This window comes from Chrysochloris asiatica, unplaced genomic scaffold (assembly GCF_000296735.1).
Source record: "Chrysochloris asiatica unplaced genomic scaffold, ChrAsi1.0 scaffold00142, whole genome shotgun sequence".
NCBI lineage: Eukaryota > Metazoa > Chordata > Mammalia > Afrosoricida > Chrysochloridae > Chrysochloris > Chrysochloris asiatica.
In genome coordinates this window covers 2752546-2777420 of record NW_006408660.1, presented here as the reverse complement: position 1 = coordinate 2777420, position 24875 = coordinate 2752546, and the positions used below count along the sequence as shown (strand labels likewise).

Here is a 24875-nt window from a genome sequence, read left to right as displayed (position 1 = left end):
AACCCAGCTTCTCGTATTATTTGCTCAGCATACAGGTTGAATAAGTATGGTGAAAGAATACAACCCTGTCTCAAAACTTTCCTAATAAAACCATTCAGTGTTCCCACGTTCTGTTTGAACACCTGCCTCTTGGTCTATGTACAGGTTCCTCATGAGCACAATTAAATGTTCCAGAATATTCGTACTTCACAATGTTGTCCATAGTTTGCCATGATCCACACAATCGAAGGCCTTTGTGTAGTCAATGAAGTAAACATCTTTCTGGTATTCTCTGCTTTCAGTGAAGATCCATCTGACGTCAGCAGTGATATCCCTTATTGCATGTCCCCTTCTGAATCCGGCTTGAACCTCTGTAAGTTCTCTGTTAATGTATGCTTGTAGCCGTTTCTGTATTACTTTTAGTTAAACTTTACTCTCATGGGATATCAAAGATACTGTCTTGTGATTTCCATGTCCCATTGGGTCATCTTTCTTTGGAATGGTATCTCTTTCAATCAGTTGGCCAGATAGTTGTCTTCCAAATTTCTTGGCATAGATCAGTGAGTGCCTGCCTGCAGTGCCACCTCACTTTGTTGAAAGATTTCAATTTGTATTCCCTCAACTCCCGGTGCCTTGTTCTTTGCCAATTCCTTCAGTGTACCTTGGACTCCTTCCCTCAGTATCATTGGCTCTTGATCATATTGTACCTCTTGAAACAGGTGAATATCAACTATTTTCTTTTGGTACAGTGACTCTGTGTATTCCTTCCACCTTTTTTTGATGCTTTCTGCATCATTCAATAATTTGTCCAGAGAATTCTTCAATAACGAAAGTTGAGGCTTGAATTTTTTCTTCAGTTCCCCCAGCTTGAGAAATGCTGAACGTGTTCTTCCCTTTTGGTTTTCTAACTCCAGATCTGTGCATATTTTGTTGTAATATTTGACTTTGTCTTCTCGAACTGATCTTTGAAATGTTCTCTTCAGCTCTTGTACCTCCTTATTTCTTCCATGTTAGTATGAGTTTATTTTAATGTAAGAATTTTTTGAAATTAGTGCATTTTTTTTTTCATAATATGCATTTTCCATGAACTTAACTTTAACTCTGTGAAAAGTGCTGCTAAAGAGTGACAAGCCAAGCCAGCCGTATACTGGAAATTACTTAGCCAGCAGAGGACATTTAGAATATTTGAGAGTTCTCTAAACTTTCAAAACTCAACAGTAAGAAAACAAGCCTGTCTTAATTTTCTAGTCCTGCTGTAACAAACTTCAAAAGGGTTGGTTTTAAAGACAAGAAATGTATTTTTTCATGGTTTAGGAGGCTGGAATTCTGAATTCAGAGCTCTGATGCTAAGGGAGGCTTTCTCTCTCTCATCTCTGGAGGAAGGTCCTGATCTCGTCTGTTTCTGCTTCCTGGTTCCTTGGAGATTTCCATGTGTCTTCACATTGCATTTACCTCATCCCTACTTGAGGTCTTGCTTGTCTTAATCTCTTTTATATCTCAAAAGAGATTGAATCAGGATGCTGGCTAGACTAATCCTCTTTCATTAACATTTATAGACAACTGTCCCCAAGTGGGATTTTAATCACAGGAATAAAAACTCGAACCCACTGCCTTGGAGTTAGTTCTAGCTCATAGCAACCCTATAGGAAAGATGTTAGGATTTCCACCAGCATGTGTTTTTGGAGGATGTAACTCCGTCAATATATAGCCCAGTAAAATCTGGACAAAAGATTAAAAAGCCCAACAAAAGATAAAAACTGGCCAATGACAAATGAACACATGAAGAGAAGCTCAGTATCATTAGCCCTTAATCAAACCCATTACCACTGAGTCGATTGTAACTCGTAGGTACCTTTTATTGGGTTCCCGAGACTAATTCTTTACAGGAGCAGAGAACCTCGTCTTTCTCCCTTGAGCGGCTGGTGGGGTTGAACTGCCTACCTTGTTGTTAGCAGCCCAGCACCTAACCTTCAGCACCACCAGTACTCCTTTCATTAACCATCTGTTGTTGTAAAGTCCCATCCAGTTGCTTCCAACTCATAATGACCCTGTGTCGGGTTTCTCAGTTGCTGCTGGTGGGGCTTGAAAGGTCTACCTTGTGGTTAGCAGTCAAGTACTTATCCTACAGCGCCACACCAGAACTCCGTTGTTGTTGTTAGATGCTATCGAGTCGGTTCCGATTCATAGCAACCCTGTATAGGGTTTCCGAAGAGCGGCTGATGGACTTAACCGCTGACCCTTACCGTTCAGACAACCTTGCATTGCAATGCATTAACCCACAGCGCCACACCAGGACTCCATTAGGGAAATGCAAATTAAGACCACAATGACATATAATTACATAACAATTAGAAGAACTAAGGAGTCCTGGTGTGGTTCTGTGGGTTAATGCACCAGACTACAAAGCTGTTTGAACTGCAGGGTCGGTGGTTCAGGCTCACCAGTAGCTCCTCCGAAACCCTCTACAGAGTCACTTTGGGTCAGAACTGACTCATGGGCACTTCCAGCACTTCCAACAACAAGGTTAAAAATATAAAAACTTACACAGTGTCAAGTGCTGAGGAAGGCACAGAGCATCTGCAGTTTTCTTACATTGACTGTGAGAATGCAAGATGAGCTAGGACAACTCTGGCTAAAAGCCTGGCAGTTTCTTACAAATTTAACCATTCACTTACTACATGACCCAGCAGTCCTGGACGTGGATGTTCATAGTGACGTTAGGCATTGGATCATGATCAGAATGTCCTCGAGAAGCTACATTAGGACCAAGTCAGTAAGCATCGGGAGAAAGGAGCCTCTGCAAAGGCCTCCTGCCCCAGCCCTGATGGCAGGACGTTTTATACTAGTTGATTCATGGGGGCCACCAAAGCACTACCCATGGAGAGCTGATGGAAGCTGCTTTGAGCTAATTTAACTGCCTAAAAGGGAGTCGCAGTTTGGACAGAATAAACTAAGCATAAGGATTGGGGTGAGCACAGGATTTCTGCTTAATCATGCCTGGACTTTTGTTGCAGAAGAACATGGGGATGGGACCCTTGGAAATGGTCAACTCTTTGGGATTTTGTAGCCAATCTGATTAAATGGCAACTTCTGTTTCCCCCTGCAAATTCATAATTAGAAAAGAAATGCTCACTGTCACTCATAATTTGAGAAAATAATGGTGGTGTTACCTTTTGGGTCTTACTGATATTTAATGGAACAAAACTTTGGTTTGGTTTATGTTTCAGATCACAAAAATGGACAGCACTTTATAATACCTCAGATGGCAGACAGGTAAGGCCAGTTGCAATACCAGTGAATTTTTTCTGTCCCTAATATTTCCTTAGTTGTATAATGTTTAAGTGTATTGTATTTTGTGTTTTAACAAAGCCCATACATTTTTCTCTCTTATGGCTATACAATTTGGAAATCAGACGGCTGTAAGTAAACCACTATATAAAATTTAAGTTTCAAAGAGCACAAATTGTAACTTGACTAGTAAGAAAATTGGAGTCAGTGATACTGTCACTGTTGTAGCCAGTTGTTGTCTCTGGATTACATTCACAGACTATGTCTGTTTTTTTAAGAGACTATAACCTTTGTCTATAATAGAGGTCGGCAAACTTTTTCTATAAAGGGACAGATAGTAAATACATAACCTTTGCTGCTAGTAAATACATAACCTTTGCTGCTGCTGCTCAGCCTTGCCACGCTAGTATGAAAACATCCATGGACAACATGTAAATGAGTGGGCGTATCTGCATGCCAATAAAATGCTATTTCAGGATACTGACATTTGAATTTCATGTAATTTTCACGTGTCATGAAATATTTTCTTCTCTGTTCCCAACCATTAAAAAATCTGTAAAACCCATTCTTCTGGTTTATGGGCTGAACAATAAGCAGGCTACTACTGGCCAATTATAGGCAATATAGCTGGTTTATAATATCAAATAAGCTCATTGCTGCAAGAATGATCTTTAAACCCTTACTTGGCTAATTGCCTTTGCACAGATACTCTCAAGAGTTTATGAAATGACCAACTGCTTTTCCAGATGTAATCTCACCATCCTGGGTTTTTCCCATTCTGACTTTTTGTGTTTATGTCTAGCATGCTTTTTTGGTTTTCTTCAAAAATTGTAACTTTTCACATAAGAGCCTAGAGGTTAGCTTGGCAATAGTTTTTGTCTTTTAGTTTTTAAGTGATATTTTTCCTCTTAGCCATGTTCTATCATTTATGGTATGTCTAGAAGGAGTGACTTGCACCAAGTTTCCTCATTGGCCTCAATTTAGCTGTAGAATTCTTGACTTTGACAATGTCTCTGAACTATAATTTTCTTGATTTTGGAGGTATCTTAATCTTGTACAGAGCTCAACAAGAAAATGGTTTCATTTATTTGCTAATTAGTTTTGTACATTTTCTTAGCAGCCTGGATTTGTCTGAGTTGGCAAAAGCTGCTAAGAAGAAACTTCAATCTGTGAGTATCTCTCGCTATTGGTGAAATCCAGCGTGGGAGTCAGTGTGCCCTTCCAGTACCCATCCCCATGGACCTATCGCATCAGATGACTTAGTTCATCCTTTTCTATGTTGTTAAGTCTGAAGCAGACCTTTTAGTTACGGAGGGATGAAAATGGAAAGTACTGTTAAGTTTAGTATATCTGATTCATTGGCTCTGCTTCAGATCCTGCATCTTTCTCTGCCATTTAAATGAAGCAATGCATCTACTATTAGCAAGTTGTTTCTCCTGGTGAGAGTTCTCTAATTTCTCCCAACTTCAAGGAGTTAATGTGAGACTTATTCCTGGGCATTACCCCAATAGCCATATAGGATTCCAGAGAATGATAAAATTCAGTGAAGCAGTGGTGAGTATCAGAGATTGATCTATTGCCATGTGGGACCCAGCACATCCTATGCCTTTCATGTAAGTTCTCAACACTTAAGATTTTAAAAGCAGGTAGTCCTGCCCTGGGTACATGCTCCGAGTTGACCCAGCTCAGCGGGTCACCCAGTCTCACTCTCATCTGTGTATTTTTTTCATCTTGCCTACTTCAAGGCCCCAAGAAATCTTCTCTGCTAGTGATTTCTCATTGTTTAGTTCCCCCTCCATTATGCCTCACCAGGGTAGCTCATCAGCCATTTCCACCACCAGATTACACTCCTAACTGTTCTCATTGCTCTGTATTAGAACTAAGATTCTTAACTTTTTTCGTAACCCCTTAAGGGTGTCATTCAACTCTCTTCAGATTTTGCCCTACTTCCCATCTGGTACCTATTGTGTGAGTGTGTTTGTGTGTGTGTGTTTAAGTATTCTTTACTGGCTAACCCTCGTGAGACAACTACCTGTCACCTTCAAGCACTCGTTTAGGAATCCATTTTTTGTCTGTGGCATCCCCTTTCCTCACTTCCAGCCCTTTTATCATTCAAGTAGCTGAAATCTGACGACCTACACAAAGTAGGCAGTTATTTTCCCAAAGCATAACTCTGAAATTGCAGCTGTCCGAATATATGACTTCTTTTCACTTCCTATTTCACCTTTACCAGAGCGTCACTTGATACGAAGTATTAAATATTAAATTAATTTACCCTTCACTAGTATTTAATTGTACTATAAAATAAATGTTATTTTATACAATGTGTTTGGTGTCTCTGTGTTCTGTATCTACAGTATTGTGTGTCTGTGTGTTTTTTTGCCTTTTCTTTAGTTAAGGAGTTTGTATAGTAAATGTTGAGTGATTTCTTTATAATTAAGTAATATGTAAGCAGATGATTGTGATTTTCTTGGACTTGTCTGTATTTGCTAGGGTGCTAGTTTCATGAAAGTCAGGATATGCCTATAATATCTTTAGTGTGTGTTGCTGGGCTGACACATTAAATTCCAACTCATAGTGGCCCTGTAAAGGTTTCTAAGGAGTGGTTGGTGGATTTGAACCATTGACCTTGTAGTTAGCAGTCCAGTGCTTATCTTACAGTGCCACACCAGGATTTTCTTAGTAATATGTGCTGTAGTAATAAGTGCCGTTGAGTAGGTTATAACTCATAGCGACCCTGTATAGTTTCTGAGGAGTGCTGGTTGGTTTGAACTGCCAACCTTGTGGTTTGCAGTCCAGTGCTTATCCTATAGTGCCACACCAGGACTCCATTTGTTGTTGTTAGGTGCACTGGAGTCCTGGTGTGACGCTATAGAATAAGCACTGGACTGCAAGGTCGGTTTGAACCACAAGGTCTACACTTAACAATAACAACAACAAATGATCTGGAGCACACTTTAGTACAGCACTCAAAAACTTTGGCTCTGGGTCAAATTGGTTGGGTTCAGATCTCAGCCTTGCCAAGATCCTTATCCTTTCTGTGCCTTGGCATTCTCATCTACAAAAAGGAGTTAATGACACCAGAGAGGTTGAAAATCATTACTGCTCAATAAAGGTTCCAACCAAAACCAAACCCAGTGCCGTGGAGTCAGTTCCGACTGCAGCCCTGCATAGGATTTCCAAGGCTGTCAATAGGTAGGACTCATAGGGACCTTTGTGGGAGTAAAAAGTCTCATTTTTCTCCTGCAGAGTGATTGGTGGGTTTAAACTGCAAACCTTGCAGTTAGCAATCCAGTGCTTATCCTATAGCACCACACCAGGGCTCCTCAGGAAGGGTTAGCTGCTGTTATTATTACTTATTGACCCCCATTAGGTTGTCCCCTCCCCACAGGTGACCAGTCTGACCAATGCTAGTTCAGTGTTGATCCACCCTTGCTGATTTCTTTCCTCCTTCCTCTCTCTCTCCCTTCCTGTCCTTCCTTCTTTCCTGATGAAAAGTGAAGACGAATATAAAAAAAATTATAATGCATTCCTTGAATCAGTAAATGTTCATATTTTAAGAGACTAAAATTTGGTTTACAGGTCTATCACTTACTAACTTTGTGACTTTAGATAAGATACTAAGTTCTGTGCCTCGATTCCTTATCCGAAAAATGGGGTGATCATCTCTATCTTCATAAAACTGTTGTGTTAAATACGGTGTTAGGACAGTGCCTGGGATGTCAGCACTCAGTCAATCTTCACCATTTTTGTTGTTAGTAACAATAACGCTGCCTAGTAGCCCCCTGGAGGAGACTGTATTTATAAAGCAAGGTCAAGTTCTTAATCCTTCGTCATCTTAACCAGCAATAGGCTCTCACAGTTGACTTAAGTATAAATGTAATGTAATCACATTAGAGAAAACTTGGAAAATAGAGAAGGTAGTCTCCATCACTATATGTGGCGCTGTGGGTTAATGCACCAGACTGCAAAGCCATTTGAACTGCAAGGTCGGTGGTTCAAACTCACCAGCTGCTTCTTGGAAACCCTATACAGGGTCGCTATGGGTCAGAATCGACTCAACAGCTCTTAACAACAACAGCAACGTACTCTTAATGGATTCTGATAATATATTTTGGTGTATTTCTTCCAATTCTTACTTCGTAAGTATGTTTCAAACTGAAGCTTGAGCATAACTTAACTATAGAATTTTGTATCATGACTTTTTTTGTTGTTTTGGCAGTGGTTGTTTTTCTCCTGATAGTGTATTGTACCCATTTTGATGTGCTGCTATGAGGTCTTCGTAGCCAGCATTTTAAATCTCTGTATAAAATACCTCTTGGCCTGTCTGTGGGTGGATATTTATCGAGTACCTCCTCACCGGCCCATCGTGTTTGTTGAGTGTGAAGAGCACAGTAGTGGGGAACAAACACAGAGTCTGCACTCCCAGAGCAGGGAAGTAGCCAATTGAGAAATGATCCCTCTCAGTGGTGAGGTGAGTTTCATGAGAGACAAAATGCAGGGAGAGCTAGTGTCACCCTCCCAGGGACTCTCCTGGTCTGAGTGGAGGAAGACCTTGATTGTTCTGCCATTTCCACTGCTTATGTTAGGCATTTACAGTCTGTGTGGGGATGGCTCTGCACAGTGTACTCATAGGTCCCTTTGTAGAGCTTCCAAAGCTCCGTTCTTTGGGGGACTGAAGGACTGCTAGTGAGAAAGGTAGCAGAGGAACTTCCCTGAGGCCTGGGTAATATTTTAGTTCAGTGGAGCATTGTAATTCTCTCAACCTGACATGTTTTGGCTACTTATCCTACCAAGTGTTTAGGATCCCTTGTGTTTTGGGAACCTGACAAGCATTCTTATAAGCAAAAGAGGAAATTGAAAGGGTAGTAAATATTCATGTGAGAAATAAGGAGCTGGAACTATGCACATTATCTTACATCCTTAAGAGGAACAACCACACCTGTGTAGCAAAAGTAACGAGTTTCTATAGTCTGCACTATTTTGGAATTTGTATCTTCTGTTCATTTAACAGTGGGTATTTACTAATAAGTTCTGGCTTTAGATAAGACATTGGGAAATAAGAGGGCAACTAAGGCCCTTCAGTGTTAATCCTTGTGTTAATCCTTGCTTCTTTTGTTCCTGACATTTTTTTACTTTCAGCTAAGTAATCATTTGTTTGAAGAACTTGCCATGGACGTGTATGACGAAGTTGACAGGCGAGAGACAGATGCAGGTGACTTAACATTTGGCTTTACCTAGTAAGCTTCTGCTATCAGTGGGTTTACCTTGCCCAGCTTCTTCTGTCCTGGTTAACCTGGGTATCGATATTTACCTCTCTGTGTTGACTTCAGAACGTACTACCCCAAGTCTCCTTAGTAAGCACAAGCCGTGGCTCCCAGGGCATCAGTGGCACACCAATTGTGATGAGATTTTCTTTCTGACTTTTCCCTCTGGCTAGTCTGGCTTGCCACTCAAAACCACAGCACCCTGGTAACTGAGACAACCGTTGTTCCCTTCCTTCCGGTCAACCCCGAGTATTCGTCCACACGAAACCAGGCAAGTGGCTGAGTTTGAAAAGTATCTCTTAGTGGTATTTTGGGAATGGCTTGATATCATGGTATTTTGTTTTCCTAGGGCGGGTATGTTAAGTTTTTTGATTGATAAAATGTTAGTATCCTATAGTTACCACCTCTACACACAACTCACAAATTGATAAGAAAACCAGGAGATATGTAAAGACTTGACTGGAAAATAATGTAAAGCAATTCACAGAACTATAGAGGGCTTGCTAATGTGAAGAAATGTTTAGCCTCATTAGTAATCGAAGCAAGCATCCTAGAGATGGTAATGAAACTTTGATTTCAATATAAGATGTATAATCAATGGATACTCATAGATGGGCCTTCTTCACATAGCAGAGAAGAATTTAAATCCCTGCAAACTTCAGAAAGCAATTTATAAATCCATTCAGGAGCCTCAAAATTAAGCGCAGGCATATCTCAGTGTACTGTGCCTCCCTTGGACTCTGCAGATAGTGTGCTTTTTACAAATTGAAGGTTTGTGGAAACTGTGCATCAGGCAAATCTGTTGTCATTTTTCCAACAGTATGCACTTAACTTTGTGTCTCTGTCTCATTTTGGTCCTTCTCACAGCATTTTAAACTTTTTCATATTACTGTTGCTCACTAAATAGACTATAGTGTCCACATAACTTTTTTTTTTTTAAATGTTTTATTGTGTGATAGTCTACATGGGGGAACATTAGTTTTACATTCATTCCATCATACATCGTCTCATTGCCATCCTGTCCATGCATCGTCACCCAACCAAAGGTTATACCCTGTAATCCCGCCCACCCTCCCCTCACGGTCCTCAGCACACAGCCCCTCTCCCTCTCTGGATCCCTAGTCCTCAGCCACTCCGTCTCTTCACGACATCCTCTCTCTTCACGTCATCCACTCTGTCTCAGTCTCTGGACTCACTGCTCCTCTGGTTGGGGTCCCACTCTCCACTCTTCTCCATTGATGGTCCCAGGGCCCTCCGCTCCTAGACTGAAAGGTTAATCACGCCCCTCCTTGCTATAAAATGTCCACCTTTACATTTCCAGTCCTCACAGTCAGTCCTGGTGACAATTATTCACCCTTGCATCCCAAGGGACCCATCTGCATTTCTTTTCATCTGCCCTTCCTAGATAGGTCGGATACTACTCACTGGAGAATCTACCATCCTCCCCGCCCTGTGGTTCTAGGTTCCCTCTTGAAAGCTTGTAAGCCAGTCACTTCTTAACCTTTGTATCCCTTCTCCCATTTTTGGTTAGTCAATGTTCAAGTTGTCCATCCTTATCTACTCTTTGTGTGGAGGGGCTGGGAATAATTCTGGGAGCAGGGATTTGTTTCCTCTTTTGAGCTACTGCATTTATACGTGGATGTCCAGTTTATTAAATTGTATCAGATGATTCTTTTTTCCTCTTTGTTCTTTGGGTTGAGCTTTGTTCGTCCCATCATTGGAGCCATGGCAAGTAGGTATCATCTGCAGGTGTGGGTGTTCCTGCGTCTGTCTACCCTCTTATCATTTGGTCGCTTCAGTCTCCACTCTAGTCCTCTGCAGATGTGTCACTGACTCTTAGCCCATGAGTCCCCAGGTCTTGCCTCACTGCTGACCAACAGGTCTCCACCTGGGCTCACCATAGTCTGCTGAACGATGCAGGGCTTAGCTCACTGCTTCTTCGATGTTCTTCGGTCACTTCTCTTTATGGGTGACGTGTGTGGTCGCCAATCAGAATGTGTTTTCCCATTGCGTCTTAGTCTTGGAGGAGGATTTGCACTGAGAAGACCTGATCACTTACCTTGATATCTCCTGGGCAGACAGCTTGTTTGTTCTTGTGGTAACAGTTGGACTGCCCTTGTTGTTTTGTATTTTTCCTGTAGGTCCTTCTTTCAAGAAGTGTCTTCTGGTTTTCTGGCTGCTCCAGGCTGGTCCACTTGTCCTTTCAAAAGGAAAGTTTCCCTTCTCTGATGGTCTGGATGTGGTTCAGGCTTCCTTCTATAGTTTTATGTAATGCAGAGGCTCCTCATGAGACCTCCTTCACTAGATACATTTGTAGCCCCATTTTAGGTATTCCAATTAGTTATAGGCAGAAGACGGACTTACAAGCTTTCTATGGTGATATTTCTGGCTATTCCTTTCACTCCCTCCAGTGACTGTTTTATATTATAATGCATGGAAAACCAAGGTTCAAAAGTCATCCAAGTATCTCAACATTATTCCCTTCCTTTCTCCATTCCAACCCTTTCCCAGTCTCTGGATCCCAGAGCCTTATTGTTCCAAGGCTGTGCCTACATCAGTTTTAACCTCTGTCCCATTTAGCTCATTCATACCTGCCTAATTGTTCTCCTGTCTGCCTTGTTCTTCCATTCCCCTCTCCCTACTTGTATATTGCCCCCCTACCCAATACCCAAATTATCCTGTGTCTATTCCCTGCCCTGTGTACCGCCTTTCCATCCCACCCTTATTCCTACCCCTATGTCCTAGCAACCTGCTAGGAATCTACTTGAGTGGATTAGTATGGGTTCTTTTTCTTAGTCTTTTACAGTAGTGCTCCTATGCAGTATTTTTCCTTTTGTGATTGACTCACTTCATTCATCATAATGTCCTTAAGGTTCATCCATGTTAGGAAGTGGCATGTAGCTTCCTTGTTATTTTTCAAGGTAGCATAATACTCCATTGTGTGTATGTACCACAGCTTGTTTATCCATTCTTCAGTCGATGGGCACTTAGGCTGTCTCCATCTTTTTGCTATTGTAAATAGTGTAGCTATGAATATTTGTGTGCATATATCTTCCCCGTGTTGTGGCTTGTTTGTCTTGTGGGTAAATACCAAGTAGAGGAATTACTGGATCATAAGGTATTTCTATTTTCAACCTTCTGAGGAAGCGCCATATTGCTTTCCAGAGAGGTTGGACCGTTTTGCAGTCCCACCAACAATGCAGGAGTGTCCCAGTCTTTCCACATCCCCACCAGCATTTATTGTCCTCAACTTTTTTGATCTTTGCTGTTATTGCTGGTGTGAGGTGGTATCTCATTGTTGTTTTGATTTGCATCTCTAATGGCTAGTGATTGTGAACACCTCTTCATATGTTTATTGGCTGCCTGGATCTCCTCCCTGGTGAAGTGTCTGTTCCTATCCTGTGCCCATCTCTTGGTTGGGTTATTTGTCTTGGTTTTGTAGATGTGTAGTATTTTCCTATATATTCTAGAGATGAGTCCCTTATCCGATATGTCGTTGCCAAAGATTTTTTCCCAGTCTGTGGGTTCTATTTTTACTCTCTTGGTGAAGTCTTTTGATGAACACAAGTTTTTAATTTTTAGTATGACCCACTCATCTATTTTGTCTATTTTTGTTTGTGTACTTTTCAAAATGTGTGGCAGCCTGTCTGTGCCCTGAATTAGTGCCCTCACGTTTGTCCCTATTTTTTCATTGATGATCTTCATAATTTTGGGATTCACATTTAGATCTTTGATCCATGATGAATTCATTTTTGTGTATGGCGTGAGGTAAAGGTCTGGTTTCAGTCTTTTGCATAGCGCTTTCCAGTTCTGCCAGTACCATTTATTACAGAGATTGTCTTTTTCCCATGCAATGTGCCTAGGCATTTTGTCGAAGATCATTTGGCTGTAGGTGGTTGGGTTGATATCTGGATTCTCGATTCTGTTCCATTGATCAATGTCTCTTTCATTGTACCAGTACCAGGCTGTTTTTACCACCGTAGCCATGTAGTAAAGTTTGAAATCGGGGAGTGAGAGACCTCCAACCTTGTTCTTCCTTTTCATCAGTGCTTTGCTTATCCTGGGTCTCTTTCCTTTCCATATAAAATTAGTAATTGTCCTTTCCATCTCTTTGAAGAATGTTGTTGGAATCTGGATTGTCCACATAACTTTTGTTTGTACTGGGAGACCAAAAAATTTGTGTGACTAATTTTATAGTGATGTTTGCCGTATTGTGGTGGTCTAGAGCCGAACCTACGGTGTCTCTGAGGTATGTCTCTACATCCTTTTGTGAAGGAAGCCCTCGCTAGGGAGTATGTTCTAATCAAATAATAAAAAATTCAAAGGTTTGTGCAGTGATTTTCATCAAACCATATGTGAGGTAATAGAGCATTGTTGTTGTAGTTGTGTGCCATCGAGTTGGTTCTGCTTGTAGTGATCCCGTAGAGGATTTCCAGGTAATGGCTGTTGAGTTTACACGACGAATCTTGCAGTTCAAACTGATTTTACAGTCCAGCACATTAACTTGCAGCGCCACAAGAGTATTAGCCCAATCTAAACAACATGAAGAGAAGTAATACATAAATTAGAAAGGCATTGCAATTTGGTGTTATGTTGTAAGATAAAAATTGGACTACAAGATCAGTCTGAACTACAAGGTCAGCAATTCAGATTCCACAGATGCTCCTTTAAAACTGTACAGGGTTGCTGTGGGTGGGAATGACTCGACGACACTTAGCAAGAACAATAATGGCCATATGTGTTGTTGTTGTTCAGTGCCGCCGAGTCATTCCAAACCATAACGACTCTGTGTACAGTTTCCAAGGAGTGGCTGGTGGATTTGAACCTTGTGGTTCAAATGGTTAGCAGTCCAGTGTATATTTTACAATACCATACCAGGACTGACTATTTATAATGATGAATAAACATAGCTTATCTTGAAATTCGGAAATTTCCCTACAATTTAATATTTCACTACTGGATCTACTTAAAAACTAAATTAATATTAAAAGCATTAAATAGAACCATTTTTTGTTCACTACAACAAAATATACATCATAATAACTTAAATGTTACAAAGCTCTCTTGTGTAAATGATTTTAAACTGTGAGCTTAGAAAATACTTGATTCAATTATGGCTATCAATAATTGTATTTTAAAAATGCTGGAAGGTCTTCTCGGGAGTTTAGTAATAGTCCAATGAGTTTTATGTGAATATGTACCAAGAAACTTAAAAAAACAATTTGTGGAAAAATTCATTACCTCCTAATTCTAGTTTCCTTCTGACTTTTTGAAGTCCCTTCATATATCTCTTCTATATTGAGAATATTTCCAGTTGTTTTCTCACCCTTAGGGCAGACAGAAGTTAGCTCGGTTTAATGCCCATGAGTTTGCCACGTTGGTAATCGACATTCTCAGCGATGCCAAGAGGAGACAGCAGGGCAGTCCTCTCTCAAGTTCAAAAGGTAACTATTTCAAGTCTGTACATGTTTGCTTTTTTGACTTTCTGAACTTAACACTAGTATTCAGTTTAGAGTCCTATATTAACTAAAGCAGTCATCAATATATTATGGCTTATTTGAAATTTTATATGTTTTACTGGCAATATGTTACAACTAAACATTTGCTTCTCTGACCCTCGTTGTTGTTGTTAAGTGCTGTCGAGTCAGTTCTGAATCATAGTGACCCTGTTTAGGATTTTTGAGGAGCTGTTGGGTTTGATCTGCCAGTGCCACTGAGTCAGTTCGTAGCCATAGCGACCCCTTGTACAATACTGTCTGATCCTGTGCCACTGAGTCAGTTCCTAGCCATAGCGACCCCTTGTACAATACTGTCTGATCCTGTGCCATTGAGTCAGTTCGTCGCCATAGCAACCCCTTGTACAATACTGTCTGATCCTGTGCCATTGAGTCAGTTCCTAGCCATAGCGACCCCTTGTACAATACTGTCTGATCCTGTGCCATTGAGTCAGTTCGTCGCCATAGCGACCCCTTGTACAATACTGTCTGATCCTGTGCCGTTGAGTCAGTTCCTAGCCATAGCGACCCCTTGTACAATACTGTCTGATCCTGTACCACTGAGTCAGTTCCTAGCCATAGCGACCCCTTGTACAATACTGTCTGATCCTGTGCCAGCGTCACATTGCTGTTTGAGTCCATTGTTGCAGCCATCATGTCAATCCATCTTGTTAAGGGTTTTCCTCTTTTTGACTGACCAACTACTTCGAGTCCTAGTGAATTGAAACTACCTCCAAGTTAGACCAAACCAAAATTAAGCTCACTGCCATCAAGTTAATCTGACTCATGTTTTTGTTGTGAAGTGCCGTCAAGTTCGTTCTGACTCATAGCAACCGTGTATAGGGTTTCCAAGGAGCGACTGGTGAATTTGAACTGCTCACCTTGCAGTTCAAACTAGCCTTCCGGTTCTGTGTCCTCACAGCACCATAGCAGAACTCCTAACTCATAGTGACCTTTTAGTGATTACCTGTTATTCAGTGTTATCAGCTTTCTCTTCCTTACAAAGCTGCCTCCTGAATTTAACCCAAAAGTCTAACTTAGCTCTTGTTAAAAGACATAAGAAAGTAAGCTTTGTTGATTGAAATAGTAACTCAGTGTTGTTTATTTACAAAACAGAGTTCTAAATAATTAAAATCTGAGCTCTAGTAGTGTAGTGGTTATAGATCGGGCTGCTATCCTCAGGGTCAGCAGTTCGAAACTACCAGCTGTTCCGCAGGAGAAAGATGAGGCTTTCTGGTCCTGTAAAGATTTACAGCCTCGGAAACCCTGTACAGGGCAGGGTCGCTATGAGTCGGAACCGACTCCCCGGTACAAAACAACAACAACAACAACATTATAAACTTGAAATATTTAGAGTGAGAATTAATGTTCTTTAAAATGGAAAAGAAAGTCAACTAGCACCTGTTTCAGAGGTGCCATGATTTCACGTGGAGTCCTGATGTGGCGCTGTAGGATAAGCCCTGGAGCTGCTAACAGCCAAGTCGGTGATTCCAACCCACCAGCTGTCCCTAGACAGGGCGCTATGAGCTGGAGTGACTGGATGGTCGTGGGCTTGACTTTGGTTTGGTTTAACTTGAAAATAACTTTAATTCAGCAACACTCAATTTTATGGATATCTGCTCTGATCTTTGTTATTTGCTTTTTTCTGGTAGGTGTAGGCTTAGTTTGTTCTTCTCTTTCTAGTTTGTAGTATCCTCTAAGTTTTGATGTGTTGTACTTTTCATTTTTGTTTGACTTGGAGAGTCTGTAATTTCTTCTTTGATCCATTGGTAGTTTAATAATCTGTTGTTTAATTTCCATGTTTGTATATTTTCTAGGTTTTTCTCTTATTAACTTCTAGCTTCAGAGAAAATACTTTGTATGATTTCAGTCCTTTTTTAAATTTATAAAGACTTGCTTTGTGATTTATCATGTGATCTGTCCTGGAAAATGATCTTGTGCATTGGAGTAGAATATATATTATGATCTTTGGGGGGTGGAGCATTCTGTGTATGCCCGTTACGTGTAGTTGGTCTGTAGTGTCATTCAAATCCTCTGTTTCCTTGTTGATCGTCTTTCTAGATGTTCTGTCTGATACAAAAGTGGGTGTGTTAAAGTCTCCAACTATTATTGTAGTACTGTCTGTTTTTCCCTGCAGTATTTGTTTTACATATTTAGATGTCCCGTTGTTAGGTGAATAGGTGAATAACGAGGAGGCATCAAAAAGTGGAAAAATGAAAAGAAAAAATGGAAATTTCTATATTGGGCAGAACATCTAAAAAGGGACTTGGGTGTTCTTTTGTTTTGCTTTTTCCAGAATGTAGTATAGACAAAAAAGATCTTTGGTGTTTGCTTACCGTTTCCTCTTCTTCTCCCTCCCTGGTGTAATTAAGATATGAAAGTTCCAAATCTGTTTATAACTTTCAATCTCTTCCAAACATACCAGAGCACACCCGATGGATAGTCTGAGTACCAGCAGGCGCAGCCACTCAGGCAAGATGTAATGCATTAACTAAGCTGTCCAGGAGGGGATGCGGTTGTCTCCTGCCCCTTCTCTAGTTTGGCTGTCATATGTTTTAGGAGTGACCCTTCAGTTTTGCCCGAGGTTTCTTTCCCTGCTTTGTAGGAGCTGCTTATATTTGAGCTGGCCACCAGGGGAAGCACACTCAGACTTTCCCCCTTTTCAGAAAGAGGAGGGGCTGGCACCCCCTAAGAAGGCCCTCAAGAGATCTGTGTTACTGGTTTCAGGGTCCCAGTGACCCTATGATGATTGGGGGCAGTCTGTGTCTACTTAGGTGACCCAGCTCTTTACTGCAGAGAACCTTCTGTGAGTTCATATTAGTCCAGCAGCCGAGAGTTACCAACTAGGAGAGGGATTGTCATACCTCTAATGGACCCCCAGAAAGGTACGCCTTGTTGCTATCAGAGCCCCCCTGTGGTATGTTGGTTGTGGGTGTAGCCTCCACTCAGTATGCCTGCTTCCTAGCACAAAGTATCCTCAGTCATCAGTCCTCAGTGCTGACTGGAAGGGGGAGTAGGCAGACTCTTCTGTTGGATTCAGAGTCCTGGGCTACGGGGTGCACAGAGAGGCAGGGAGAGTGCTGACTATGGGAGTAGACTCTACTATGGAGGCCCTCGTCAGCCATTTGCAGCAGCCTGGCAGCTAACAATTGTCAGGCAATACAGGGGTTGTTATGCTCTGTTTAGATAGCCATGTCTTGTTGCTCTCTGAGTCTCCCTGGTAGATTGTTAGTTTTGTGTGCAGCCCCCTCTTAAGACTCCTACTTCCTAGTACATAGTAGCTATAGTCAGCAGTCATTAGCACTAACCAGAAGTGGGGTCATTCTAACCCTCACTGATCCCTAGGAAGGTTTGTCCTTTTGGTTTCAGATGCGGGGAGGCAGGTAAAGCACTGACTTTGGGGGCAGACTTCACTGGTGGACCCTTGTGTAGCAATTCACAGCAGGCTTGCAGGTGTACAGTATCTGGGTGGGGAGGTGCTGGTATGCTTCAAACGGAACTCCAGGGACTCTGCCTTGTCATCAGAGCCCCTGCCCCCCTGGAGGATGTTGGCTATGGGACACAGCTCCCAAAAAGATGTCTGCTTCTTAGCACACAGCAGCCTCAGCACTGACTGGAACGGGGAGCAGACAGACCTAACTTGACTCCCCAGAAAGTCTGCTCTGTTGGTTTCAGAGGCCTGAGCTGCGGGGAGCTCCAGGAGGCTGGTAGAGTGCTGATGATAGGGACAGATTCCGCTGGACAGGCCTTCTGTAGCAGTTTGAAGCAGACTTGCCACCAGCAGTGTTAAGTGCCATCAAGTTGGTTCTGACTCAGCTAAGAAGCTGGTAGGTTTGAACTGCTGACCTGTGGTTAGCAGTCTAATGCTTATTCTACAGTGCCACACCAGGACTCTGGAAGGATGTGTTGTTAAGTGTTGTCAAGTTGTTTTTGACTCATAGCAACCCTGTATAGGGTTTACGAGGAGCGTAAGTCCTTTATAGGGAGAGTTTGAACCACCGACCTAGCAGCTCAAACCAACATTGCAGTCCAGTGCTTATTCTAGAGAGCCATACCAGGGCTCCAGAGAAAGGTGATAGCACACTTCAAGTGGACCCAGGACAGGTCTGCCTTGGTGATTTTCGGGCAGAAGTTTGGGGCTTGGGGCTGTGTCTCTTTGTCCTGGCAGGGCTTATGATGGTTAGGGCAGTAGGCTCTTTTCCTGGGGCCAGTACCGCAGTTCACAGGAGCTGCTAGGGGAAGGGGTCAGGGATAATGGGAGAAGTGATTTTCCTACTGTATATGCTTCCTGTTGAATCTTTGATTCTTGCCTGTTTGTAGTTCCTGCTGCTTTCTTCTGCTTCCTGAATCAGAATCTCTCAAAGCTGAGCACCTTTTCCTTGTATTTCCAACTGTCTTTGAATGCATTCCCAGAATCTACTTGTGATTCTTTTGACATTGTTGATTTCGTCATATCCTTTCTGTTCTTTAAATGATGAAACTCAAAACTCAAAATTCAAAACAAAGTTTTTTATCCCCCCAGGCCTGAAATAAAGCTGTTTATTTTTGTCACTAGACAATGTGGAGCTCATCCTGAAAACCATCAATAACCAGCACAGTGTTGAGAGCCAAGACAATGACCAGCCAGACTATGACAGTGTGGCATCAGATGAAGACACGGATTTGGAAACCACCACGACCAAGGCAAACAGGCAGAAGGTAGGATCACACACTGCAGACAGAAATGGCACAGGTCTCCTTTTCAAATATTTCTCTTGCACCATTGCCTTATTTGCAAATCACTTGAGGGCTAGTCCTATGGAAGATGCTATCTGTTGAAAGTTGGGTTCAATACTAGCTTGGGCCAACCAAAATCACAAATGAGACAAATCGTTTTAATATAGGGCTCCTGCATCCCAGAGTGAATTTGCTCAGTCACAGCAGGTCTGCATTGTGATTGTATAAAATGTGTGAGTAGTGACTAGTGTGTGCATTCCTTCAGCTGTCTACTGGTGACTTCTCTGGATAATGTTCAGTATTGGGCAAGTTTTGGTTATTTTCCCATGAGGATGTCACCACCTAATAGGTGAAGCTAACTGAAATTAAAGGTACAAGATGATTCATCTCATGAGACTCACAAGTAGAAGCTGGGGCAAGAGGGAGATGACCAAGGGGTGCCAGGGAAAGCTTGTTAATGGGATGCTGTAGCAGGGAGGGGCAGTCTAGGCAGAGACTGGGGAAGCTAGGGTGCCTAGAGGGGAAACCTGCTCATATAGAGGCACAGCCTAAAAAGAGTGGAACTCAAAGCTGCAGCTGAGGACGAGGCCCCACCCTGGAAGAACTCAGTGCCTGCTGGGAGGAGCTTGAACTTGGTCAGGTGTGCAGAGCACAGGCAGCTTGAGGCAGGCAAGCAGTGGACATAGCCCAGCTTTGGAACACTGAAGATGGGTCAGAGAGTGGGGGCAGGGTGCCTGGTGAGGCCCCTCTCCTGGAGGTCCAAACAAGAGCAAACATAAGCTGTCTCAGCCTGAGTGAAGAGCCGGTGGGAGAAAGGCTGCTCACCAGGTAGTCTGCAGAGGAGGGTGGCAGGTCCCTTCTCTGTCCCCCTACTGTTGAATCCCCAAGCCTCAGCTTGAGAATGGGTGAATAGGGAGAGAGAGTAAAAAGATCTTAGCAATAAACCAGTTGTTTTAAGTGGGCACTTGGTTAAGTTTCTATCTCATGTGACAGTGAGCTGATGGGGCCACTGCAGAGAACCCAGAAGGAAAGGCAAGAGCTGCTCATCCCACCTGGAACTCCCCTGTCCAGACTCCCCAAAGCAGCCCACCAACCCAGAGTGAACACTAGAGTTCATACATGGGCCCCACATGGCAGGCCCCCCAGCCACTTGGACTGTTCCGTGCTTCTCTGCCCTGCTCCCTCTGCTCCTCCTGCCTGGGCTAACGTCCTCACCTCCTTCCAGCTGTTGCTCACATTTCTCCTCCTGTCAGCCCTGATTTCAGCTCCTCGGTTCTCTTATGCTGCTCAGCCTGCTCGTTTTCCTCCTTCTACCATATTCTATATCTCCGTATTTTCCTGTGTATCTGCTTCATTCTGTAAAGGTGGAAATTCCAGGGAGGCAGGAATCTTTGTCTGCTTGGTTTTCTTATTTATCCCGAGCACCCAGAACACTGTCTGCTGCACTCCTGATGCTCAGTAAAAATCCGTTGGAATGAAGGAGTGAGTGAAAAAAATGAACAAAGGAGAAAAATGGATGAGCAAGAGAAAGGCAAACAAGACAAGACAAACTCGCTCAGAGAATCAGTCAGAGAAGATGAATAGCCACACAGTCTGTCCTGTTAGGAAATATTGACTCACATTTTCCAAGTGTTATAGTTCCCCTTTTATGTTAATTTTGTGCTATTCTCGGAAGCCTTTATTTGGTTTGATGGATTTTACGATTCAGCTGGCATTGTCAAAACTTGAAATGCACTAGCTGTTAGTCTTTAATGTTATCATCAACTCAGATTGTGAACGTTTTCCCCAATTTATTTTTAGAGCCTAGATTCAGATTTATCAGATGGACCAGTCACTGTACAAGAATTTATGGAGGTCAAAAACGCTCTAGTGGCTTCTGAGGCCAAAATACAGCAGCTAATGAAGGTGAATAACAACTTGAGTGACGAGCTGAGAATTATGCAGAAAAAGGTAACACATTCATAAATTGCCAGGGTGACTGACTCTTTCATCCTGTAGTATAAGGAAGAAGCGCAGGCGTGATGCTTGTGGCCAGAGGAAAGAAAAGCATTTGTTATAATAGAGCTAAAAATCCTTGGGCCAAGCTGTCGATTTGGAAGCAGAATGTGTTTGGATATTTCGATGAAGATTTCTTTGATATGAACTATGAGGGGGCTTCAAAAAGTCAGTGGGAAAATAGAGTTCAAAGAGAATGGAGTTTTTCCACGAGCCTTTGGACGCCCCCAGAGTGAATTTTCCAAATAGGAGTATTGGTGTCAGTTCAGTAACCCTTGCACTGTTCTGTGCTTCCTGGGAGCCTGGGGGCTACTGCCTGGAGGTTTTTCTTCCCGTTGCTAGTTCTCAAGAATAATCACTCTGGGAGGACAGACCAGAACACGTTGGACAGGACTCTGCTTTTGCTGTGTAGTTTTGTTCTAAATGGTTAGTCACTTCCACCTGGGCAACCTCATCCCACTTCTCTGCTTGATTTTTCACCAGTACTTATCACTTGTTGGTGGTGTCCTCAGAGCCAAGAGCCGGGTCTGCCACACAATAAGTAGGTTCTCAATAAATATGTGAAGATACTCCATTCATATTAGCGAGAACTATAGGCTAGTAAGAAACAGTCCCATTTGTTCAGCATTTTTTCATTCAGTACCCTTTAAGAAAGAAATACATGACTGTGTTAACCCCCAAAAGGAAATATGGCCAAGGATATAGCAAGCATATACTTGAGGGAGATTCTGGATGCACTTCTTGATGAGAATGCTATGAAAAGGAAGTTGACTTTTTTTTAAGTGATGGCTAGGATTTTATAGATATTGCTCTTATTTGTTTAATTCTCTTCAAAAATGTGATTCTGCACAGTTCCCTTAGATAGAAATAAAACAGTGTATCTGCCTTTATACTGTGATTAAAGAGTGATTTGTTTCCTTTTCATGAACTGAGGACATGGTGCCTCTCCTTGTGTGGTCAGCCGCTTTGCAGAGATGCTTCCTAAAGGAGGGAAGTAGACCTTCACCAGAGATTTGGTCTGGGACCTTCTGAGATAAATGGCTACCTTACCTACAATAGAAAAGAAAGAGAATCTATCAGACTCTACACAGACCCACAATGTTAATCAGATAGTTCACTAGAATTAGTTCTTGCTGTTCCAAGAACCCTCAATCTGTGTGCCCAGCGCCATCTAGGACTGGCATTGGCATGCATCTGGGAGCATGGCTGACTGGGCCTGTACCTCCCAGGGCCAGCATGCTTGCAGCAGCTTACCTTTCATTGAAACACAAGGTGTACTTTGCCCTAACAGACAAGATTTGCATTTTCTCTGTCTTTTCTGAAATACTTTTTATTTAATGGATCATAGTTTGTCCCACTAATTGAACTAATAATTTTGTTGACAAATTTTTTTTCTGAAACATGCTGACTTTGCCATTGCCCATCAGTCTGCTAAATACCACCTTTTTTATTCTAGAGAGCTGCTTTTAGTATTTGGTGATCAGACTCACCAGAAATAACCTTGTGTCTTTGAGAGCAAACCTCTTAGGCTTCTTTAAGAATCTTAATGCTGAAGGAAATGATTTGCCATTGCTCATTGATCATCTCTTCCATTCTTAGTATTTGGTGATCAGACTCACCAGAAATAACCTTGTGTCTTTGAGAGCAAACCTCTTAGGCTTCTTTAAGAATCTTAATGCTGAAGGAAATGATTTGCCATTGCTCATTGATCATCTCTTCCATTCTTAGAAATACTTTTTGTTTCTGAGCCTATTGAATGATTTGTAACTTCCTATTTCCTGTGACACTCTTTCCAAACAACAACAACCAAAAAAGGGTAGCCTGGTCATTATTGAGATAAGTACCCTTAAAATGTATCCTTTCTAAATACACAGGACTAAGACTTTAAAAACCAAGATCTGGAACTTGGCGATCATCAGAATACATTCAAACAAAATCTGGGCTGGAGGTTTTAGAGGCATGAAAAGTATTGAGAGTCCAATTTCAAGGGCTGGCCATGTTAAAAGCCTGTAACACAGCACATGTCCAAACACACTGGTCAGTTAGTGTGGGCAGCCCTTCAGCCAGGTTCTCATTCTTTGGACCTTGGCCATTCTACTTTAGAACATGTGTCCCTCTGATAGTTTTGACAGGTGCTTTGTGCTTGTCTGGATCCTAGTATATAAGAATTTTCAGTGGCTGCTTGCCACTGTGCAGTTCTTCTTTCTTTGGAAAGGGAGTCTCAGACAAAAGTCTTTATGGCATAGTAGCGAGCATCCCTTAGTAGATCACTCTTGGAGAAATTGGGTTGAACGGGGGAGTCACACTGTCACAGAGCTTTTGAACAGTTCGTATAAAGTATGTAGTGTTCATTTATTTTGCAAAGATGTAGTGATTCTATTTCAAAATTAGGTAAAGTTTTTGTTTTTATTTAATAACAAACTAAGTAGTGTGATTTGTATCTGATCTTTCACATTTAACAGTTGCTTGGAAAGGATGCTAATTAATGAAGAGGAGCAGCTCCTATTGGTGTATTTGTCACAGATTGGTGCTTTCTTAATAAAAACTAAAAGTAACTCCTAACACTGAATGGGTGTGCTACTGAGAAAGTTATGATCTTCTGGCACAAATACAGTTGCTTGGACCTAAACATTGTCACTGGTGGGGAACTTGGTCAGATTTTACAATCACTGTCAAAGTGTAGACAGCTGAACTCACACCGTACAGCTTAACAATTGTCATGGAAGATGAAGGCGCACCAGAGCGGAGAGGACTTGGTGCAGAGTGGACTCCGTTCATTGTGTTTAACATGGCAGATGTAAAGAGTAACATGAATCCTTGCTGACCCCTTAACTCTAATCCACCAAACATCATGAAGCAGCCTGCATGTGAGGAATGGAAAGAGCATTCAGGGCTTCCCTGTGACAGCCTCTAAGATGGGGTGGTGCCAGGCAGATTAGAATGCTTGAAGCCAACACTACCATGGTTGTGTTTCTGTGTGACAAAGCCCAAGGAGAGAAAGGCCCAAAAGTCCAGCCCCAACTGAAAGATGATCAAGCACCAGAGGGAAGCAAGCATGCTACGTGGAACATTCAGATGAAGATATAAACTTAGTTTTGTAGGCCTACAGTTTTCTTCATGAGATGTTAATATATCCAAACTTGCCATGATTTGATTCCCTCGATTTAAACAAACAAACAAAAAACATGCTAAATTGTTTGGAATATTAAGAGTATTATGTAATAAAAACTTGTTGATCATAATTCTTCTTGTGAGCTTTTTGGAAAGCAGTAGCTAATCTAATACTTCATCCGCTGAACTCTGCTGTCTTTCTTGCTTTTGCAAAGCAACCCTGGTTATCTCTGTGCTGCTTCCATAGTGTCTGCTGTAATTTTTGGCATTTGTTACTCACTTAGGACTCATTTGAAAAGCAAGTTACCTAAGTGAGGTTGTAGTAGTTTCACGCTCTTGCTTGAATCCAGCCGTAGAGTAATCCAGAGTGCACCTTGTGTACAAACATTTCCCAGCCCATCCCCTGCCCCATGCCAAAATTTTAAGAGGTTAGTCATCTGCCTCTAGTTTTCACAAAGTTCAAAGTTACAATTTTCCCACACCCCGAAATTAAACTCTTTCATTTGCTTAAGTGATGAAGTGAGTTGATTGTCGTTCACTCTAGAAGAAAGGATTTTTGTTGGTAGCTGCCTTTTGCTCTCAGCTCAGCTAACTGTAACTGTTCTTATTGTTAAAGCCAATAATTGTATTCATTTAGTTGGTGTTTGCTTTTTCTGCTTGCTGTAGAAAAACACAGTCCCATTGCCAAACATGTCTTTCAGCTTCAAACACTCCAGAGTGAAAATTCGAACCTCAGGAAACAGGCCACAACCACTATATATCAGGTGCAAACTGGTTCTGAGCATACAGACACTTCCAACCACTCTTCCTTAAAGCGACGGCCATCCGCCCGGGGCAGTAGGCCCATGTCCATGTACGAGACGGGATCAGGGCAGAAACCCTATCTCCCCATGGGAGAGGTGAACCACCCCGAGGAGAGCAGAATGCGGCTCCAGCCCTTCCCTGCACACGTAAGTAATACCACTGGCATGTCTGCTGTGTACTCTCTGCCCAGACTGACCACTGCATCTCTTTCTGAACCTGC

At 42.1% G+C, this 24875-nt stretch overlaps 1 protein-coding gene across 6 annotated transcripts in view; it reads left to right on the top strand.

Annotated features, from left to right (window-relative positions):
- GIT2 (G protein-coupled receptor kinase interacting ArfGAP 2) overlaps positions 1 to 24875 on the top strand; it is an 81415-nt gene that overhangs the window by 41645 nt on the left and 14895 nt on the right. For 2 of the 6 annotated variants that reach the window (XM_006870448.1, XM_006870449.1), the window contains exons 8-15: positions 3207 to 3252; positions 4385 to 4436; positions 8410 to 8482; positions 8708 to 8805; positions 13867 to 13978; positions 18585 to 18727; positions 20546 to 20695; positions 24553 to 24801. In XM_006870448.1, the coding sequence (XP_006870510.1) occupies positions 3207 to 3252; positions 4385 to 4436; positions 8410 to 8482; positions 8708 to 8805; positions 13867 to 13978; positions 18585 to 18727; positions 20546 to 20695; positions 24553 to 24801 (923 nt within the window). Of the gene's footprint in view, positions 1 to 3206; positions 3253 to 3392; positions 3399 to 4384; positions 4437 to 8409; positions 8483 to 8707; positions 8806 to 13866; positions 13979 to 18584; positions 18728 to 20545; positions 20696 to 23202; positions 23983 to 24552; positions 24802 to 24875 lie in introns of those variants that run through there. The other 4 variants (XM_006870450.1, XM_006870453.1, XM_006870452.1 and 1 more) reach the window with 4 other exon arrangements.